The sequence below is a fragment of the Podarcis bocagei genome (assembly GCF_964188305.1).
Source record: "Podarcis bocagei genome assembly, chromosome: 10".
NCBI classification, from domain to species: domain Eukaryota; kingdom Metazoa; phylum Chordata; class Lepidosauria; order Squamata; family Lacertidae; genus Podarcis; species Podarcis bocagei.
In genome coordinates this window covers 32,255,853-32,277,686 of record NC_138135.1, presented here as the reverse complement: position 1 = coordinate 32,277,686, position 21,834 = coordinate 32,255,853, and the positions used below count along the sequence as shown (strand labels likewise).

The window sequence follows — 21,834 nt, the reverse complement described above, 5'->3', positions numbered from 1 at the left end:
AAATGATCGCACAAAGGCACATTTCATTACTGAAATTTCATCACGCCAACGTGATTAAACGCCAGGGGGAGCGGGGAGGACAAGGAGGCCTGTAAGCTTTAACTCCACGGATTAACCTCTTCCTGGCCAGGTTGCTGCGAGCACACAGCACATTCCTTGTGGCTACAGTGCCCTGCTCCTGCTGACAGCTGCTTATCATATCCCTTTAAAGCGGTCATTTCTCAAAACTGCCTCTTAAACCGCTCCCTTGATTAAATCGCCGTTCGCATCTCTGCATTCCATTTTCACATGGGAAGACATTATCGATGGGTTGCCTGAAGCAACACGGAACACAGAATGAAGGCTGTTGGTAGTTGAGGGCTGCGGCTGGAGTGGGGGGATACAGCCATATCAAATCTGCCTTGTCAGATGTAGCTCAGGATTTCATGGCACCCACGGCAACTGTTGGTCACTGGCAAGGCACATATACCCTACACTGGTCACATGGATGAGGAGTAACAGGAAGCTGCCTTAGACCGAAATCAAGGCTACTGATCCATTTAGCTCAATACCATCCCCACTGGCTGGCATTGGCTCTGCAAGGTTTCCGGCAGGAGTATTTTCCATAGCCCTTCCTGCAGATACCTGGGACAGAGCCTGGGATGTTTTGCATAAAAAGTGTCATGGACTGGCTAGATGCAGAAGAGTGGCAGGAACCAAGGAAAGAAGGTTCAGAGCTAGTGGATCGGTGGTGGGATGACGACGAGTGGTCAGAGGGAGAAGACGGGACAGTCTGGGAGGAGGAGGAAGAAGCTGAAGGGGCAACAGGGTTTAGTGAGCAGGAAGAGGCTGGGGCAGAGAGCAGTCCTTATTCGGAGGAGGTAGAGGAGGGGGAATAGGAGACAGAGAGGAGGCTGGCTGCTGAAGAGTCCAGGAAGTCTCCCCGTCCTGCTGTGACCAGCTTCCCTCGCCACTGGTCTGCCAGAACACACAGAGAAATGAAAAGAGCAGGGTAGAGGTTTCATGCAGACACAATTCCAATTGCTTGGGGGAAACCCTGGAGAGGAGGGGACTTAGGCAAGACCTACATGGGGGCAAGACCTACTGAGGTGACTAGGCCTGCACTGTTTTGCTTTATTTGAATTGCTGACCTCCACTGGACTCCAGCTCCTGACACAAAGCACATACTCTACTGGGTTTTAAGGCAACATTTCTGTTTTGCAGCTGTCATGCACAAACTGAAACTTGGTCAGGGCACAGGTCGTGAAAGTCCTTCACTCACACAGCGTTGGTAGATCAATCTATTGAAATATTGGAGGGGGGGCAAGTGAGCCCTGCCCTGAAATAATCAATCACATGACGCAGTGCAATCACACCATTTGAATGGCAATGCCCATCAATTTTGGGAGTGGGGCCTGGCTCCCTCAAATATTTTATGAGGGGGGGGGCTGAAGACCCCTCAGCCCCTAGGAGTTGTCTCCTATGAGATCAATTCAGATATGTCTTCCTCCAAGGACTGATTAATCCAATTAGTTTCCAAACATTCTGGGGATGCTGTCAGCTGCTCCCACTAGTGTTTTGGTTTGTAGCCAAGTTGATTATTGGAATCAAAAGGTATTTTGCCATGATCTCTCATGTTGCTAACAAGAAGGATTTCTACTTGGTTTATGGAGTAGTTCTTGGCAATGAAATTGCAAGGAAGAAGCAACTTGAGTACAAGTGATGGTAGATTTGTGCAGAACTTAACTAAAGTAAGTTTACACTTAGACTCTAGATCAGGAGTAGCTGCCTTGGTGCTTTCCTAATGTTGTTGGACTCCAATTATTTCTGGCTAATAGGTATGCTGGCTGGGGCTGATGCAAGTTGTATCCGCATCTGGAGGGGACATTGGCTACCACAGATCTAGATTATTAGAATTCAGCAGACAGAGTGTAACAGTGCTTCTTGACCTCAGTGACTTTCACCATTATAGATCAGAGGTAGGAAACCTGTGACTCTTTAGATGCTGTTGGGCTACAACTACCATCTGCCCAGACAGCATGGCCAATAACCAGGGATGGTGGGAGTAACCTCTTGAGTCCTACAGATTCTTCACTCCTGATTCATGCAGCCTGGAAGTGCTCCCTGACTGTGTAGGGCTGATTAATTCTCAGGTGGAGAAAGTGTCCAGTAATGTTTTCCATCACCTTTTGTTGGCAAACCATCTAAGACATTCTTTTAGCCCAGAATTTTGCTCCTATCGTCTCTGCGATGGCAAGGTCTGGTTTAAACTGTTGCAACGTGCTGCCTGGACTGTTTGGAAAGGTAATACAGAATGCGCTTTCCACCTACTGGCAGCTTTGTCTAGGACAGATCATATTATTCTGATGCTGATCTGTCTGCCCACTTCTTTTTCGGCCCCAATTCAAGGTGCTGCTGTTGACCTTTAAAACCACTTTACATGCTTAGGGAGTGCCTGCTGCCTCATGTACTTCCATTCACATCGAGATCAGCAAATTAAGCTCTGCTCTGTAACTCGTCATGTATTTATTTATTTTGATTTATTACATTTATATACCACCTTTCCTTTGATGATCACAGAGTGGCTTACATTTGGTGGAGTCTGTAAGAGCATAGTATAGTTAGCGGTGGTTCTTTCGCCCACCCCAAATTATTAAAATTTCACTTCTGGAATTCTTTGCCTAGGGAACTTCAGTTGTCCACCCACTTTGTAGCTTTGTCATCCACTTAAGATGTGTTGTTTCTGACACTTTTACAGGTTACCACCAACTGCTTTTTAAAACTTGCAGTGCAGCAATTTAAAGGTGGCGCTGTTTTTAAAGGGTGGTTTTTAAAGGATGGTTGTTGCTTTAAAATCTGTTTTCAGTACCTAAAATCTGGAATTAGTGCTATATGCAGATCTTTAGATCATATAAGATACACAGCAAAAACAATGAAGAGACACAATTAATTTGTCAGTCTTTAAGATGCCAAAGACAGTGTTATTTTTACCAGAACAGACTAACACAGAAACCCATCCAGAAGCATCCAAATAGCTGCTCTTTTCTATTTTGTTTTTCCAAAAGTGATTATTCCCATTTGTTACGCGCAGAGTTGCTCAAATAGATCCCTGCCTCAATAGTGGTTCATTCACTAAAATTTAAGAACCTCACTTTCTTACAATAGGAAGACCAGATGTACTTACATTAAGGCTATGATGGGATCTGTGGGAAAGAAGTGCACTGATACATACCGTAAATCATAGTTTATACCTAAAGATGTAAAACAGAGCCTCACTAGGTTGGGATTCATAGAGGCAACTGTGCTTTCTGCTGCAGAACTGCCACTGTAAGGGGATCCTGTTGATTGATAAGAAGCTGGGGCAGAAGAAGGGAACAATGGGAGATTTGATGAGAGTTGCTCTGTGATACTCCTGAGAAGCCCACAGAGCCAGCCCTGATCAGAGGGGAAATTGGGGGTTTCCAAGGCAACTTGTTCCCAGGCACAAAGGCATGTCTGTCTGCTGGCAGACAAGAGAAAGGTCTCCTCTACTACAGGCCCCTGGAGAAGGGTGTGGGTTGGGCAGGGGGGAGGGTGTCTCTCAATTGCCTTAGAGGGCACCTGGCAGCCTGGCAGCTGCACAATCACTTTAAAAAACACTTAAATATACAACATGGCAGTCAGAAACAAGTACATGAGAGTCTGTTCTTGTGGCCCTCAACTAGTTTGCTGATGTAGTATTTCAAAGCTCAAATCTAGCAATAGGCCAAGTAGCCTGGATGCTCCAGAAAAACAGAAAGGAAAAAAGGATATTAAGTTGTGAGAGGGACGAGTAAGCAACAAAACATTTATAGTGGGGTTTTAGTATTTATTTACACAAAAATAAAAACATCTGCAGTCAAATTGAAGTCAGAGCACAGAAGGGTAGCTGATCAGTCTGTGATAATTAGCTCATCCACACCCCAATCTTCATAGCTTCCATCTGGCAGATACCGGCGGATTATTATGGGAATCTTCCGGGCTCTGCAGGGAGGAAAGAAAAGTATATAGAAGAAGGCACTGTGGCCACATGATGGAGTTTCGCATCCAAGGGCACTTTGGTGGGGTAAGATCACACAAAATGTTTACAAAAACTTCTGACATTAAGTGATGAGTTCCCCCACAGCTCAGCAGGAAATGGTTTGGTTTAGTAATACTGAATCCCAATCAATGGATCATCCCCGCCCCGCCCCCCCCCCCCCGAGGTGAAGAAACAATTGAATAAAGATCCTGCTGGGATGACACAAATATCTGACACATGTTGACCTATCTATAACACATCTGTCTAGCAGAGTCTAAAGAGCTCACACACCTCATCAACCACTGAAACGGCCCCACCTTTGAGTGGAATACAATGGCTGTAAAAAAGCATTTGGAAAAGTGAACATTTCAGGACTGAAAGGAAAGAAACTCAAATCCAGATTAATCTAAGTACGACTTTTTAGGTCAACAATGTAATTAGCCAGTTTGGAATTTGTCCAGGACATCAGGCTTATAATCTTGCAGCACATGAACAGTAAAAAAAACCCACATGAAAATCTTTAAAAATCACAAGAATTCATTACATAGCCGTGTCCAGAATGGCGTAACTGGTGCCCCTCATCATGACTCCTTCCACACAGCTCAAACATGCAGTAAAACAAGCTTACAACAAAACAAGCTTACACACTTTTACTGTTTGGACTATTCAAACTTGTTTCCATGAAGTTATATAGACACAGGTGTTAAATTATATGGAAAACAAGAGCCAAATCTCTAGACTCTTACAGAGAAAGCCGAGCTATAAACGAAATATATAAAAGTCTAGCACAGATGCGAGGAAAGGTTGATTGATTTGTCCTGCTTTTTCTCATCACTTCTGTAATGTGTGAAGCTGAAGTTATGAATCTCACTTGTATTATAGCAGGAGCACAAGTCGCCAGAACTTCTTTCACAACTCCTACGTAATTTATGAAGTGGCACTATGGCTTTCAAGCTAATGAAGGTTCTACTGCACTTTTAATAAGAAAATGAATTTTCCATTTAAACTCCATATCAATACCAGCCTTGTCTGTAATCTACATGTGAATGAAATGACAGCAAATATTAAGAGATGGGATGAAGCCCTCTTCTTCACATTGCTTTATATCAACTTTCCTCTTTCAGGGCTGAGCATTCTACAACAAATCACGCACACATGGTTAAAATCTCCAACTTACTTGAGTTCTTTCATTGCAATCAGTAACGGGTCTGTCTCTCCTTCTAGCTCTACCATCACTGGGGCACACATGCTGGGAGGAGGGGAAACAATTCCAAAATCATTACAGCAATAGGGATATACTGTGTGGCAGTAGCAACTCTATTCTCAGTTGAGAGTGGGCAGTGAATTCCATCTTGCATCATATTTTTTATTTAACCTGTGTTTTTATCCTTCTACTGTTAGCTTTTTGACCTAGTTTCATGATTTCTGCTTGCTGCTATTTTAACTGAGGTCACTTAATACCACTTGCTTTATTTGTTTGAGATGTTTTGATTGTGTTTTTTAAATTTTCTATTGTAGTTTTTAAATTGAAAGCCACCTTAGGGGCCCTTTTGCGGGCAAAAAGGCAGAATAGAAATATTTGAAATAAATAAAGCAAACAGAGAGTACAGTGGTGCCTCGCAAGACGAAATTAATCCGTTCCGCGAGTCTCTTCGTCTTGCGGTTTTTTCATCTTGCGAAGCACTGCTATTAGCGGCTATTAACGGCTTAGCGGCTTTAAGAAAAAGGAAACAAACTCGCAAGACGTTTCGTCTTGCGAAGCAAGCCCATAGGGAAATTCGTCTTGCGGAACGACTCAAAAGACGGAAAACTCTTTCGTCTTGCGCGTTTTTCATCTTGCGAGGCATTCGTCTTGCGAGGTACCACTGTATAATTGTCAGACACACACATTATTCTGACAGGCGCCAGCAAACATGTCTCAGCTGGCTTATCAAAGCAACTGCGCTATGTGGGACTCCTATTAACTTCAGGGAGAAAAGCAGTCCAGGGATCTTTTGTATCTACAAACTACATTTATTTTTGCCCTTTCAATGTTGTGGAAAGATACTGTTAGGCTCAGCTCAGGAGTACTGTATTGCATTACACTTTCCATGTGCTTCCCTGAAGCCCTAAACAGAAGATATTGCCAAACACTGGACATCACTTCACTTTCAGTGACCAGTTAATCCTGAGCAGAGAAGGGCTGTTTTTCACTTCCAGATTTTACAGAATGCCAAGCAGGGAAAATCTCCATCTTCTGCAAGACATCAGGTATCTCAAGTAACAACAAACACAGGTGGAGCAAGGTACTTTCAGTACCTCACCCTAAAGCTTCCCTTTCTCTTTGCCCAGTAGACTGGAGTAGATGTAGTAATTCTGGTGCCTAGATAGATATCCCACCTCCTGCCCTTCATACCTTCCCTTGTGTGAACAGTGAAGTTATTATGTGCTAATATAAGTAGAATCAATGTACTAGAAAAAAATGTTTTACCAGGAAACTTAAGAGACTTGGACCACACATCATTTATTCAGAGCATACAAAATGTCTAGACCAGGCATCCCCAAACTCAGCCCTCCAGATGTTTTGGGACTACAACACCCATTATCCCTAGCTAACAGGACCAGTGGTCAAGGATGATGGGAACTGTAGTCCCAAAACATCTGGCAGGCCGAGTTTGGGGATGCCTGGTCTAGACAATACACCTTAAATTCAAGACAGTTTTTTATTTTAAGAATTATGGATGCAAATTAACTTTCTAAAAATTCTGGTTTGCACATGAATAAGTTTGCCTGGAAATACTGGTCTTTTTATGAAATAACCTGTATATTATTATAACCAAAACATGCACTAAGCCAATGCTGCATTCACATCTAATATTACACCTGGATGAGAAGTTGAAACATTCTCAGCAAAATAACTATGCATGCTATACTGATCTAGCTCCTACAGGCCTATATTCTGTATTCATGGCATATTAAGTTATGCAGCAACAGGTATTAACTCAGAGATACAGGATGGGAACCTCTTTAAGAAGAAGAAAACACTTTTCTCCTTGACTAAGCTTACTTATCAATGTAAAGAAGATTGTGCATCATATACATTCACTGAAAAATGAAATGTATTTACTAACTACAAGAATATGAAGAGAAAAAATTAAATATTATGTACCATTTTGTTATATAATTAGTATGTAAGCTGATAAGTTTGTTTTTCCCTTTCATTTCCACTATTTTAAGTATAAACATTTTTTTTAATTGAGTTGATGCTTAAATTATTTTAAGTTTTAACCTTTTCAGGTTTTTTGTTGTTTATAATGCATTTATTGTTTGCTTGTTTGTGGACCCATAATAAAAAAGACCAACCCCCCACCCCTTATCTTAGATACTTTAAAGCACATCTCCATAACAGCACTCTAGAAAAATGAGATACCTACATTTTATGACAATATAAGGGACTGGAATTATATGAAAACCTAGAACCAGAGTAAAAGGTGCAATTTCACATGCTCATATGAAAAGCTTTCAGTGGGTGGCAGATTATATGCAACCTGTTCTTTGTCACCCCTTATGCACAGCTTACTTCTTTTGGTGATCCACTGCATGTGTAGTTGACACACATGTGGCCCCTCAAGACCAGAGTTTTGTGTGGGTGTATTCTGCAACATGTCACTGTCACAATAACCGTGTGTTACTGGCCCATCCACACATCATTCCACTTCATTAGTTGTTCTGAAATGCTTCCCAAATGTTATTTTATTATTGGTTTCTGGAAGGGCACTGTTGCACATTGGGGCAAAAGAAGGGGGCAGAAAATTATAGAAAAAGCCTAAAACCTTCTGGGATTTGGCTAAAACACCTAACTTGCTTTATAGCACAGGGGTATTATCCTTGGTTGGAGCGCCAAATCTTCTGAGGGGGAGAGGATTGAGATAAGAACTAGGTGTAGATCTAAACAGAAGTAACTTTAAACACATGAAATAAGTTCTACCAATTTTCATTGACAAATATCCATATTCCTGGACCAAAATCATACTTACGCTATCTGGAGGGCACGTGTACCAAGAACTCTGGCACGCTCATATTTGGTCATATAAGGAGTGGTGATTCGCTTCTGGTTTGCCTGCTGGCGTTCTCCAGAGGGGAGGATTTCTACATTTTCCTGACCCTCCTATAACACAAATATAAGGAATTATAACCATATTCACAGAGTTATATGTGTATTAGATGTTAGAGCCACTTGAGATCAAATTCAAATCTACAGAGAAGATTTCAATAAAATATATTAAAATAAAGGTCTGAAAGAGGAAAACCATTAGAGAGAAGTATTTATTTGATTAACACAGAAGACTAAGTTTTACCATTTCAAAAAAAAAAAGAAAGGCTATGAGATATGTTCACCTTAATAGATTAGAACTTGTTCCCTAATCTTTTTCTATTGTTCTCATCACATGAGTTTTGGAGGAGTTGTTGACGTTAGACATAGGAACCGTGCAGGTACAGGTTACAGACACAGATACAAGAACTGCAGGTAAATGTTGGGATGTTTACATAGGCTATAGGACATCATATACTGAAGTCACTTACCTCCTCAGCATTTTCCAGATCATCCAGTCCTTCATCTTCCTCCACATCATCAAAATCATCTCCATCAAAACTGGAGGAAGAAATGTATCAAAGGCTTATATAAAATTTCAGAGCTCAAATCTTACTACATCACTGTCTTCAAATACTCTCTTGCTTGTTTTCATAATAGCCACTAAATACTCAAATAACTTTTTGTGGAATTGGCTAGTTACTGTATCTTGCTTAAACTTTACTAACAGCAAGATTCCCTTTGCAAAATCATCAACAAAATATGTTCAAGTCATCTCCTTTGCCAAGGCTTCCAAGATTGGAGAACTGAAACCTGCCATCACAGCTCTCGTACATCTTCCAAGAATCTCCAAATCCCAGCATGAATCTTTTGCATATCGCAGAAGACTTGGGGAAAGGTTGGTGGCAACATGCAGTAGTGGCTAGTCAAAGTTTGTGGGCCACTAGTCCTGCTTCAAGGCCTAATGTGACTCACTGGATTCCTTCCAACTTTAAGACACTTTGGACCAGTTCAAAATACTATACATAATATGAGGTGAGAAACTTATGAGCGTGGCTGCCATGACATGAGATACATAGCATGTACCTCCATGTAAATAATGCACCTTATTCTTACAATCCTTTCCACTGCATTGAGTGGAAGGTTTGGAAGCTAATAGTCAAATTAATTTATGAGAGTTTGAACTGACTGCTTGGCTTATGTTTCAGCTTGGCAACTAGTTTAAAGAGCGACCACAGACAAATCACAGCCTTTCAGTTTTTTTCACCTTAATACAGTATAAGAAAAAGGGAAAGAAAAGAACCCAACCACCACCTACCAAAATCGGGATTCGAGCCCAAGACTGCTCTCCCCTCCATGGGCATAGCCAAAGGGGGCAGGGGGGGCAGCCGATCAAGTAAAACAATAGAAATACAGTGGTACCTCGGGTTAAGCACTTAATTCGTTCCGGAGGTCCATTCTTAACCTGAAACTGTTCTTAACCTGAAGCACCACTTTAGCTAATGGGGCCTCCTGCTGCTGCTGCGCCGCCGGAGCCCGATTTCTGTTCTCATCCTGAAGCAAAGTTCTTAACCTGAGGTACTATTTCTGGGTTAGTGGAATCTGTAACCTGAAGCGTATGTAACCTGAAGCGTATGTAACCCGAGGTACCACTGTACGTAACTAATTGACCAATCACATCACTTCTGCCCTCTCCCCTAAAAAAAGTCCTCCCCCCTAAAAAATCCCATGCACCCCTCCTGTAGTTCTACAAACTGGTATTCAAAGAGATTACTGGTGCCAACTGTGGCAGCAGGGCATAGCCATTGTGGCCAATAGTCACTGGCAATATTTGGTCGATCCTAAAATCATTGAACTTTTGTGGCCATCACCACCACAAAACTGTTGGTCAGCCATGAAGCTCACTGGTTGAGTTTTGGCCAGTCCCTCTCTCTCCACCTAACCTACCTCACAGGGTTGTTGTGTGGATAGAATGTGGATAGGAATAACCAGGCAGGCTTCCCTGAGTTCCCTGGAGGGAGGATGCAATAAGAATCATGTCAATAATGGCGTTTAATATTTGGGAATCCAGCGGCACAGCACAAAATAAGCGCCCTGCGTAAATACCACCGCTGCTGCCTACAGAAACCCCAGCGACCCATCCCCACCCAGCACGAGGGTCCCTTACTTATCCTCGTTGTCAGACATGCTGCGCCTTTTTCGGGTTCGGCGCGGCCTCTCGCGATACCAGAGGCTCCGACGAGAAGCGAGGCGCCCAGCACGAGGGAGCCAAGAAACGCCAAACGGCACCCGGGCCGCCGCACGCAAGCCTCGCAAACGTTCTACCGGCAACGATTTTTTTCTAGGCGCAAGTCGTTCCGGGTCGTAGCTGACGTCACCGGAAGTGGACGCCGGAGGCGGTTGCTATGGCGACGGGAGCCGCCAGCTCGGGCAAGAGGAGGAGGAGGAGGATGTGAGGGATTCGACTTACCCCTACAAATGAAGGGAACAATTAAGATCCTATGAGGGAACTTTTTTCTTTTAAAGGTAAAAGGGTGGAATTGGGGCGACCACGGTATATGTAAGGTGGATGGGGAGAAAAGAATATTGTCCATCCGTTGTTTGCGAGGCAACAAGCTGCTCCGTGGCGTCACGTGCGATGCCAAAATGCCCCCTAGAACCAGTCAGGAATAAGAAATGCGCGCGGATTGTTGTAGCAACATGCACGAGGGACCGTGTGTTCCCTTATGGAATTGCTGCTTCGTTTATATTTTACTGCTTATGAAACGTGTTTTTATCTTGTATTTTTATACCGTGAACTGCCCTGAGATCTACGGATGAAGGGCGGTATACAAATTTAATAAAATAAAATAATAAAGATATCATTTTTGTCTTTAAATTGGTCTTGTGAGAAATTCTGGCTGAGTGCTTCCCCCTCTCCCCCCCACGCCCCAAATCACGACAACTGTAGTTTAGCCATCATTGAGCTGCAGTTCCAGCACCATTAACAAACTACAGTTCCCAGTATTGGGAGGGTGGGGAGGCATGTCGGCTTTAAATATATGGTGTGTGTATACAGCCTCAGCATGAGAAACTCATATGTTGCAATAATACCTGAAATATTTGGTTTCCTAGAATCATAGAGCTGGAGAGACCAAAGAGTCAGCTAGTTCAGCCCTCCATCACATGACAGATGACCATCCTGCTTAAAAACCTCCAATGAAAGAGAGTTCACCACCTTCTGAGGGAGTTCATTCCACTGTTGAACAGCTTTTACAGTCATAATGTTCTTCCTGATGTTTAGTTGGAATCAGCGTTCAAAACTCTCATGGCGCATTTTGCGACAGGGAATTTCATTAATGTGAACAATTTCTGAGCTCTGGGCGCAGTACTTAATTTCAGATTAAAACTGCCACTGCTGGAAGAAAAAGGGGACCTTTTTTCTGCCTCCTCACTTCCAGCCACTTTCTGAAGACTGGAGAAAGGACCCTCATAGGAATATTGGGGGGGTGGGCAGGGAAAGTATGGCTTTGTTTTTTGCAGCCTTCAGATGAGGACTAAACCATGTGAAAAATGAGCATAAGATTTTAGCTGTGGTTCATTCATTTTCAGCTTTGTATTCTTATTAAAAAGTGTGTCTAGACACTCCATTGCGGTGCCCATAACCTAAGTTTAAGGTGCCATTTAGCTCCTAGCTTTCATATCTCAGTTTGTAACACTGGTCAGAATATCTGTTCTTGTAACTTGAATCCATTGGCTTGAGTCCTACCCTCCAGAGCAGGAGAAAACAAGTTTTCTCAATCTTCTGTGTGACAGCCCTTTAGATCTTACTTGGTACTAAGTCCCACTGAAGTCTGAAGGGCTGATTTCTGAGTTTTTATGTGTTTTTATTCGTAAGAGAAGCATATAAGAAATTAATCAATATTTAAAATAGCATCTCAAACACAGTTCTAAAAAAAACACAGAACTGTAACAGCATCAGCTGCTTTTTGTAATTTGCCTCCTGTCCACCCAAACCAAAAGCCATTTGAAAGCCTCATGTCTTTCTAAAGTAAGCCAATGATTTGCAGCTTTTCAGGTCTGAGATCATTATTCAGGATGAGAGCAAATACTGTAAACAAATCTGCTTCTACCAACTGAGGTTCCCATCCCCTTCAATGATGGAATACAAAGGGTTTTCAAGGTTAAAACCAGCACCATGAATATGGCCTGGAAGCACATTAGCAACCAGTAGCCAGTAAATATGCATAGGACTGGCCTGCATATAAGGCAATCAAATCCTGAATTCAGTTAAACCATTACCTGTAACTTCTCAAAGAATAATTTTCACTCCCCATCTTTTTTTCAGTAGTACCTGACAGCATGGTGAAAGGGTAAAATTTGTTGATGTTGACCAACGTTTATTTGTAAAACTATATTTGGTGATGGAATATGTCTTAGAGCTGTAGTGCTAACCAATGCAGAAAATGCATTTCCCTACCTTTCTTTTAAAGGTGCTGCAATGGCTGCCCGAGAAAGGACCACACCTGCTGTGGCAAAAGGCTCTGGATTCTGGCATGTTCCCATTGTAACCGAATATAGCCAGGAAACACAGAAACTGTTGAAAGGTAATTAAGGCTGTTAAGCAGATATTAGAACAAGACTGAGCTTTCGTAGACCTTGCCCAGCAACTCTGTACCCTGCTTCATGCACCAGATCATTTGGCCATGCTGCCCTGTATAATCTTCTGTGTGAATGCATTCCCACGCACATAGGTCCTTGAGATTGTAGATCCACATTTACTATCACAATCTGCAGTCCATCTAGCACTCATCGCCCCTCTTTTGCGGCCTGTCTACACCTCGGGCAACAGCAAGTGCAGATACAGCAAAGTCTCTGCAGTTACATGAACACTGAAAGGTGCTTTCTACCAGGTCAGATCATTGAGTCATCTCAATCAGTATTGTCTGCAAAGATTGTATGCAGGGTGGGGATCTGGGGCTCTCCAGATGTTACTGAACTCCCACCATTCCTGTTTATTGTCAATGCTGGTTGGGCCTGATGGGAATTGGAGCCCAACAGCATCTAGAGGGCCACAGATGCCCCACCACGGCTCTGTGCTGACTGGCAACTGCTCTGCAGGGTTTCAGGCAAGAGTCTTACCCAGACTGCTTGGACAAACAAGGGGCTAACATCATGCATACTACCACCGTGCTACAGGTTTTCCTTGAGCCAATAATAATAATAATAATAATAATAATAATAATAATAATGGTGAGGGGAGAGACTTCATCAGGCAAGTCCTCCTACCACCTGCCTTGCCCCACCCCCTGGCCCTGGGATTCTTCATAAGGAAACTGTGCCTGGAGGAAGAACTGTGAGGGGAGAGACTCTATCAGGCAAGGCCTCTTTCCACCTGCCTTGCTCCACCCTCCAGTCTCTGCTTCTCATTTTGTATTGTATTATGTTGTGCACTGTGGTTTGCTGTTGTTTTATTGATTACTTATTGTAACTGTTGAGTGGATTTCTGTTTAAATGCTGATATTTAATATTATTCTATATTATTTTAATGAATGTTGAATGTTATTTGATTTGCATATTGTATATTGTATTATACATATTGTCTTATTTATATGATGTTAGCCGCTCTGAGCCTGGCTTTGGCTGGGGAGAGCGGGATACAAATAAAATTTATTATTATTATTAATAATAATAATAATAATAATAATAATAATAATAATACCCTGCCCATCTGACTGGGTTTCCCCAGCCACTCTGGGCGGCTTCCAACAAAGATTAAAAATACAATCCACATGGCATGGCCTATCCACATGGCATGAGTTTTATTGTATAAGTGCAAGAAAATGGACTTGCATTTCAGAGTTATCTAGTTTGTGGGCTTCTCACACTTCTGATTTAGCCCTCTTTATCCAAGTCTACACTTAAGAGCACAAGCCAAAGAATATATATTACATCATAATACAAATAATTTTTAATGGTGTTGTAAGTGCAAACCGGGATTATAAAGTAAAGGCCTAGTTTCACAACCAATTTCATAAACGATGTCTACAGAAACAAACCTACGTCAAGTCCCTTCTTTGCCTAGCCATGTGCCAGGAAGGATTTCCACACCTGCCACGATGTAGTGGAAGCAGCTTTTGGCACACTACCACAAGCTGCCCAAGCTCCCAACGCATGAGGACAAGTGCATGTGTCCCATTTGCCATGCTCTGCAGTTAGCTCCTTATCGGCAAAGATTGGGTTTCTCTCACTGCTGCTGTCCACTGAAGTTTTAATGGAAACAGATTCTAAACTGATCTGCAATTTTGTGTAAAAAAGAAAAGAAAAAAAGTTTCTGTATAATGGCCTTTCTGAATAATACTTTATAAAATGAAAGATCCAGTACAAACTCAAAGTGTCTCTTTCCTTTGGATTTCTGTGGTTTAGAAGGTATTTAAAATATTTGTATTATTTTTCAGAAATATGGGGGAAATCAATTATTCCATTTGGGGGTCTCTTGAAAAGTTCAAATAGTCATCACCATTTCACCCAAGAATTCCACTTATTGAGATCAGTGGGAGCTGATGGCGAATCACACATTTGAATATTTAAGTAGTTATTTTGCTGTATATACTTTAACCCCCCCCCAAAAAAAAACCACACACGTTACCTAAGATCTTTTAAGAATCTGTAGGACAATTGCTCTTTCTGTTTATGTTAAAACTAATCCTGTGAAGGTGATGATGTCCTAGGAATTTTCAGGCCAGGATATTTACAGATAGCTTCTGTTTTTCAGTGATGATGCAAGAATCCAAACTTACCAACTTCCAGCAACGTCATCTCACAAACTGCATAAAGCGTGAGTTATGTCTAATTTCAGCCTTGCCGTTACACTTAGCATTGCTGCTGAGTTGTTGGTTGTTACTAGTCCAAATACGGTTTAGTCACATTCATGTTATCCATTTACAAACAAACAAATCATCCCTTTGGAAAGGAAATTAGCATTGACTCAAGCAGCTAAACAGAATGTAAGTGGAAATGAGTCATGGATGATTCCCTAACAGATACTAGTTCTATCCAGCTGTCTCTGTAGGGACATAATAAAGGCTGTTTTATTGTTCTGGTCACTGCATATACTGTAAAACTAGATTTGTAAAACTAGATTTGGGTAGTTTTTATTAAAAGCGGAGAATCAAAAGATTCTGAATGTTAAATGTCATCTACCATGCTGCACCATGCATTTGCAGCCAAACCAATTGCCAGAGCCGCTGCTGAGAGGTGGTGAGTAGAGCACTGTGCATCTGCTTGGCTGTGTTAGGCCTTTGGTTCAAATCTGAGCTCTTGAAATGCTTGGTTTTTACCAGGTATACCTTTGAAGCCTCCGGATTACATTCACTTACTTCTATCAGTAAGTCACAAGATCTAATTCCTTGATCTTCTGCTCTTGGTCTTTCCTTCTTTAGGAGGTGACTCCCTTCCTGATAAATGCAACCCAACATCCAGCAAAGAACCAGAGCTTTCCAAGCCTGTCTCGCCACCAAAGGCTTTTTTGTCCATCAGTCCATATGGAAGACCTCGTCTCCGGCCTGCTGAGATGTGCCGGGCAGGCGATGCATACATCCGGGAGAAATTCAGGCCCCAGGCCACTCGTAAGGAAGCAAACCTTTGCAAATGATAACATTCCCAGGGGGCTAATTTTGAAATGGGAGTTATGTAGCGCTTCAAAATGTAAAATGGATTTAGTGCTCTTCACAACAGCCCTGTCAGGTCAGCATTAACAGTCCTTCCATGTGCAATGGGTGAGTGTGTTTGTGCTGAAGCTGATGGATAAGTGACTTGCCTAGGGCCACCAATAAGTTTATGGTTGAGGGCAGGATTTGAACTGGGAAATTCCTGGCTTCCAGCTCCTAGCCACTGCAGTGCAGTAGCTCACAAGTTTTCTTTGCAGTAACGTTTATGAAAGTTCCTGTTTGTGAAAGCTCAGCAGAATTTTTAGACCACACACTGAAATTTTCCAGGTGTTAAACCAGTTTTCACACCTCTCCTCTGAAAAGCTTAATAGAATCTAGTTTCCATTACTAAGGCTACAAGCATTATGCATGTTTACCTGGGAGCAAGCCCTGTTGAACATAGTGGGACTTACTGCCAAGTAAATATGAATAGGATTGTGTTGCAACCTCTGCCCTCCTCTTACCAGTTTTGGTGCCTGCCATTACCATTGCTGATTGATTTGTGTCAGAAATTCTACCCAAAATATTTGTCATTTTCATGATGCATGGCCTCTGCAGCCTACAGTCTATGGTGCCTGATTTTGAGAAGTCTCCTATGCAGACACCTTTGTAGGAGTTCTGAATATCTAGCACAGAAACTGCCTGAAGAGCTTGCAATGGAAGAAAGCACTTCTCCCACATGTTGTACATCATCTGCTTGCTTTGGCATTTGTAGGAGACCTGGAGAAGGAGAAGGAAAGACTCCAAAACATTTTTGCAACAGGAAAGGACAAAGTTGAAAAAAAGCCGAAGAAAGAGCCAGTCAAGGTAGAAGAGAAGGTCCCAGAACCAGACCGGTTTGAAGAATGTATGTACAATGAATTGCCTTGGTTGAAAGCAGTGATCTTATGCTCTATGTATGGTAGGGAGGCTGCTCTCCCATTCTGAAGCATAGGAACTGGTCAGAGGAAAGTAAGGGTTGTATTATTGGGTTCAGGGAGAGCCCTAAGTAAAGAAATCTCCCTTATTGTGTCTTGTCAAAGAAGGTTACCTCACTAAGTAGGAACTATAGAGTGCAGGACAAATTCCACCCTATAAACATGGTCAGTAGTGCCCTCTGTTCCCCGTGATGGCACTACAGCAGTCTGATACAAGATTAATACATATTTAAGATGGGTATAATGAGTTACAAGGGCTAGTTTCATGTCTGAGCACATACAGTGCAGACCTGACTCAGTAAAGCTGTCCAAATATAGCAGCAGACTAGGCAGGCAGCCTAGTTTTCCTAGTTAAATGAGCTCCTGCCACAATAGAAACAGCACATGTATTGTGGGCTTGTGTCCTCTGTGTAAAGTGAATTCACACTGCAGACCCCCCATTAGTTTAGGAGCCCCAGAGGTGCATCCCATGTGCATGGGAACACCTTCACAGTGCCAGTGACAGCTGTGGCATCAAAAACCTTGAGATGAGCTCATTCTGAAAAGCATCTGCCAATGGTGCGGGGGAATATTCTCATATTTGATTTGGAAAACATGCTGAGTAGGTGATATACATACATGCAAGTTGAGAAAGCTATGTGTATTTTCCTCTGCATTCAAATATGTTGATTGGTGGTGATCAGACAAAAGTCATTCATAAACAGGGCTGTACACTGCTCTGATGATTGGTGAGGGGATGGTATAAAATTAAATACTTTTATAAATAAAAATAAAATAAAAAGGAAACAAAATGTTATTTTAAATTTTTAGGACAGTATTTTTACAATATTTGTAATTGTTTACTATTTTTTAAAGTAATTGTTTTATACCATTTTTTAATAGAATTGTATTTTTAATATATATTAAGGCACCCCAGTGTGGTGTATCAAAACTAGAAGGGCAGAATATAAATGCTCCGATGAAAGATTCCTGCTGGATCAGCGTAAGGGCCATCCAATCTAACATTCTGGCAAGCAACTGCTGGCCTGTACTTGTTGCCCTCCAACCACAGCAAATAGAATTTATATGCTCAGCTCCTCTGAATTTGGAGTTCCTATTTAGTTATTATAGCTCAGCCTTCACCAAGTGAGTAGTCCAAAACATCTGGAGGGCACCACACCCACCTTCCCTGGCCCTTGAGCCATGCTGCCTGGGGTTGATGTATATTGGACGCCAGCAAGTTGATATCCATAAATTTGCTCAGTCCCATTTTAAAGTTACTGAAGGCTCTGACCGCCACTTTTCTATTGCAAGCAAATTTGACAAATTAATTAGGCACTTCCTTTTCATACATGTAAATAAACCAATTCAGTCATCAAGCTTTCTTTCCAAGAGAGCAATGGTCCTTTCCAAGTTTAAAGAGCATACTAAAAATGAATACAATATGTGTAGTAATTAGGAAATTGGATGAGTCAGAGTTCCGGGAGTACTTATGTGTTCCTGCCTTCAGGCTCCCTCATTCCATTGTTTCATTTTCTCTCCCCCTCCCCCCCCCCCAATAAAATGCTCAGTGGTTAATGAAGTTCAAGATCGAAAGAGGTTTCTGGAAGAAATGGAGGCCCTAGGACAAGGCAAATTGTACCGAGGGATCATCCTCACTGAAATATCACAGGTATGTGGCCTCTTCTGGTTTGGACATTCTGTCATGTATAGTACTGAGCATTACTGTTCTAGTCTGATAACTGGCCATAATGTATTTTGAGAAGGTGGGGAAAGAGATTGACCGACAGGTATATGAAAGACATGAAGATCCTTTAAAAAATGTTACAGGGGTGGGAGTAAATCTCTGATACTCGTTGCATGTGATTTTGTGATGAAAGTGTCTGAAATTCTTACTGCCTCCCCTTCCCCTGCTTTTTGCAGAAGGTTCGAGAGATGGAGATCATCGACAAACAGAGGAGTGCAGAACTGAAAGAGGCGATGGCTAAATCCTTCAATATAGGCAACAAACCTGACCCTGAATGCACAAGTCAAGAAGACCAGTAGTCGTTTTCCACTTTTCATTTTCGACATGATTATTGCACAAGGGTGCCAGAACTAGGCTTTCCACAAGACAGTTTCAGAAATGCCTCTTAGTCCTTAAGTGGCAAATTGAAGAGTTTCAGTGCCCCCAGGGCTTTGTTTTTGCAGGAACTCAAAATATTCTATTTTCATAGTCTTTAACAGCAAGAGGCCTTTTCAAGGGTGTGGTTTAAAAGTTGCCATAGGATTAATGCCTGGCTACAATAAAGGGCATGAATGGGCATTTCTTCTTTAAACAGACCAGCAAGGGGTAGAACTTCCACACGCCTATCTAGTCTCAATGTGAAGCAAAGCAGTATGCAGTTTTCTAGAAGGTTGTGCTTCTGCTTGTTAAAATCACAACAGCCTATTATAGGAAGTGTTTGGGTCAAAAGCTTCTGTCTAAGCTCATATCCTTTACTTTTCACACGTTTTCCGGTGAAAGCTGAAAGTTAATGCTGCCGTCTCTTACAATCTTGTATACAATTATACCGGACAAATAATGGTGCTTGCTGCTTCAGAGCTAGTAAGAACACTGAGAGGACTTGTTTTTAATTTTATGGCGACCTCAGTGAGATTGGGAGCATGTAGGAACATGCCAGGACCAACCTAGATATAACAGAGGACACCCATGTGTGTTTAGTCGCAGGCCTACCCCATTCATGACTAAAGCTGGGGCCAAGGAGGGCTGATATCTTATTTGCTTTAACTCACTGTGCTCGGTCACTTGAAACATTTTCTGCCTGTTTAGCTCATGGTTGGTATTGGAACCAGGGCAAATGCCTGAAGTGACAAGAGTGTAAAGAGGTAAATTTGGGAGGGAGGAGGCAACCAGCTCCCCTTACCTTTTATTGTAAAAAGAACACCCACTCCAGTTTAGTTGTGGGGCAGAAGTGTGAAAACAGAAAACAGCTGCCCCCTCAAGGCTAGTTTACCCCTCATATACTCTTCGCAGATTATTTTTTTAAAAAACAAGACTGTATGAAATATATACCTGAGACTTCTCTATTTTATATGCCCTGGGACTACCTTTATAAGAGAGGGTCTGTTTTGTTTCTACTGTGATTCAAAACGGAGAAATAAACACCAACACTGTTGCTAAATACAATAGTTTTATTTCATTTGTTTGTTCCCTGCATGTAAGTGGAGATTGTGGTTAATACAGTGTAATTCTGTCCATCAGGGCTAGGGGAATTTGTGATAGGAGCGTCTCTGGTGGGATTTTGTAACAGTTTCGTTTTAGAGGGGAATGTTGTGCTCTGGGATCAAACCCCAGGGTGGCCTTTCGGTGGAGAGCAGGATTCAGCAGGAGGTTGTCATCCACTTGTGGGGACTGATAACAAGGCCCCGAACCAGCGCTGGCAACACTGATGAACTCAGATCCCCTTCTGGGACAGCGTAGGCTGAGCGTCATAGCCAGGGACTGGCCAAACATTCCATCATATTTGGATAAGGCAGCACAGCAATTTGCTCTGGGCTGGTAGTCTACTCTGCTAACAAGAACCCAAGACTAACAGCTGACTAACCAACACCTACAATACTATCAGTGTTTAACTCAGACCAAACAAACATCTCAATAAATAGCTCCTCCACTCGGAGAAGGCAGAAAGGAAGGTGGGAAGGCCCCTTCCCTCCCAGCACACACGCAAACACACACACGCAAACAAATAAAAACAAAGCTGGAAGGGAGAGGTGGAAATTCAAGCTAAGGAAGCAGTATAGAAAGGAGCCCTCTTGCACTCTTAGGATAGTATATACATGTCAAGCCGAGGGGGGAGCAGCTGGAATCCCTCCCAAATGGGCTAAGGGTGGCACTGGTGAGCAAGGCAAAAAGGGAACCTTGTTGGCATTGAGTACAGCATGAGATCTTACACCCTCACAGTAGAGGGGAACGCTGGACCTTTTCCCAGCCCACTGTGTCACTTTGAAGAGCACCATGGATGAAATTTAGCAGCAGCAACCAAGAGGGTGAAAAGGCCCAGTGAGTGTCCGATTCAGACCTTACCAAGTACATGAAAATCCAACCCCCTTAAGCTTTCCTCCCTGCATTGCTAAAAACGGTTTCCAAGAGATTCGGCATTCACAGCACATTGGCAGCAGGAGAGAAATAGGCCACTGGTTAGGCTCTTGGCTGTTTCTATCCGCTCTTATGGCATGGAAGCGTTTCCCGTGATACTCAGTTTTAACAGTTTTAAGCCAAAACAAAAAAATTAACCATGCTCCAAAAGCCCAAAACCTTTCCAAATGACCCAAGTGGGATTTCTGACTAGCAGGCTAATGAGAAAAGGGATTTGGAGCAGGGGAGAGGAGTCCCCGTCCCTGGACTACTATGGAAAGTCTCCTCCTCCCCGAAGGAGAGGGGTACGAGGCACATGTGACTATCACAGTTGAGAGACGGGAGGGGGACAATTAGTGCAAGTTTCCCACAGACACCCAAATTCTGCACTGCTCAGAACCAGTAAGAAGCAAGTACACATGTACAACCGAGGAAGCCTAAAGCTATTTCACTTTCCCACCCCTACCCAGAAGCCGAAGAGACAAGTAGCTTCCTCCTCCAGTCTGTCCCTCCAACAATTTCAGTGCTGACTAGGCTTGCCCCACCTCTCTCCCCTTTTACTAGGCAAAGGAGCTTCTGTTGATGGAAGCTGACGGAACTTCTCCAAGGGAAGCCAGCTTTGGTGTATGGCGAGGCACAGCATTGGTGGTGGCGGGAGGGCAGGGAAGGGGCAGGAGGCAGAAGCCCCATTTGCCAGGTGGCCGGCCAAACAGGACCGGTTTTGTCCCTCCCCGCTTCTGGCTGCCTCCTGCTTTAGCTTTTCTCCTTGGGCGACTTGCTCTTTGACTCATGTTTGTTCCCAAGCAGTTTCAACACTTTCATGGGCTTGAATTTCCCTCTCTTCTTGCTCTCGGCTTCGGTCTCCTTATGAAATTCTGGAGAAAGGAGGGAGGGGGAGAGAGAAAGTAGAGTGATCACTTTCTGTGGAATGCACCTGGGGTTGGGCAAGAGAGGAAGGTAAGAAACTGTTTTCAGCTGAGTCAGACAGGAGCTCAGCAACTGGCAGCAGCTCTCCAGGGTTTCAGACAGGAGACGCCAACACT

At 42.8% G+C, this 21,834-nt stretch overlaps 3 protein-coding genes across 6 annotated transcripts in view; 1 reads left to right on the top strand and 2 right to left on the bottom strand.

Annotated features, from left to right (window-relative positions):
- Positions 1-3,805: 3,805 nt before the first annotated feature.
- On the bottom strand, positions 3,806-10,421 carry POLR2F (RNA polymerase II, I and III subunit F). The gene is made up of 5 exons (XM_081211154.1): positions 10,258-10,421; positions 8,582-8,651; positions 8,035-8,165; positions 5,196-5,267; positions 3,806-3,981 (listed from the first exon to the last, which is right to left on the bottom strand). The coding sequence occupies exons 1-5, from the start codon at positions 10,275-10,277 to the stop codon at positions 3,891-3,893; spliced, it is 384 nt and encodes a 127-aa protein (XP_081067280.1). The 5' UTR covers positions 10,278-10,421; the 3' UTR covers positions 3,806-3,890.
- A 44-nt stretch (positions 10,422-10,465) lies between these two features.
- Positions 10,466-19,843, top strand: LOC308596263 (UPF0193 protein EVG1). Of its 2 annotated transcripts, XM_081211144.1 has the most exons (7): positions 10,466-10,616; positions 12,563-12,676; positions 14,845-14,907; positions 15,512-15,697; positions 16,494-16,625; positions 18,246-18,346; positions 18,598-19,843. In XM_081211144.1, exons 1-7 carry the CDS (start codon positions 10,592-10,594, stop codon positions 18,718-18,720), a joined length of 744 nt encoding a protein of 247 aa, XP_081067270.1. In that variant the 5' UTR covers positions 10,466-10,591; the 3' UTR covers positions 18,721-19,843. The 2 variants fall into 2 exon arrangements, with proteins under 2 accessions (XP_081067270.1, XP_081067271.1); XM_081211145.1 differs by lacking the exon at positions 10,466-10,616 and having other exon boundaries at positions 12,568-12,676.
- The window catches only part of MICALL1 (MICAL like 1), a 32,073-nt gene continuing 30,069 nt past the window's right edge, over positions 19,831-21,834 (bottom strand). For all 3 annotated transcript variants that reach the window (XM_081211096.1, XM_081211094.1, XM_081211095.1), the window contains exon 16: positions 19,831-21,666. In XM_081211096.1, the coding sequence (XP_081067222.1) occupies positions 21,545-21,666 (122 nt within the window). In that variant the 3' untranslated portion in view covers positions 19,831-21,544. The remainder of the gene's footprint in view (positions 21,667-21,834) is intronic.

Excerpts from the sequence above, each read along its gene's own strand:
- POLR2F (XM_081211154.1), bottom strand. The coding sequence starts at position 10,277 with ATGTCTGACAACGAGGATAA. Across the intron at positions 8,652-10,257 it reads ATGTCTGACAACGAGGATAA|TTTTGATGGAGATGATTTTG; the intron begins GTAAGGGACCCT and ends TTCTTCCTCCAG. Across the intron at positions 3,982-5,195 it reads ATTGCAATGAAAGAACTCAA|AGCCCGGAAGATTCCCATAA; the intron begins GTAAGTTGGAGA and ends TCCTCCCTGCAG.
- LOC308596263 (XM_081211144.1), top strand. The coding sequence starts at position 10,592 with ATGAGGGAACTTTTTTCTTTTAAAG. Across the intron at positions 14,908-15,511 it reads TCTCACAAACTGCATAAAGC|GAGGTGACTCCCTTCCTGAT; the intron begins GTGAGTTATGTC and ends TTCCTTCTTTAG. Across the intron at positions 16,626-18,245 it reads ACCAGACCGGTTTGAAGAAT|TGGTTAATGAAGTTCAAGAT; the intron begins GTATGTACAATG and ends TAAAATGCTCAG.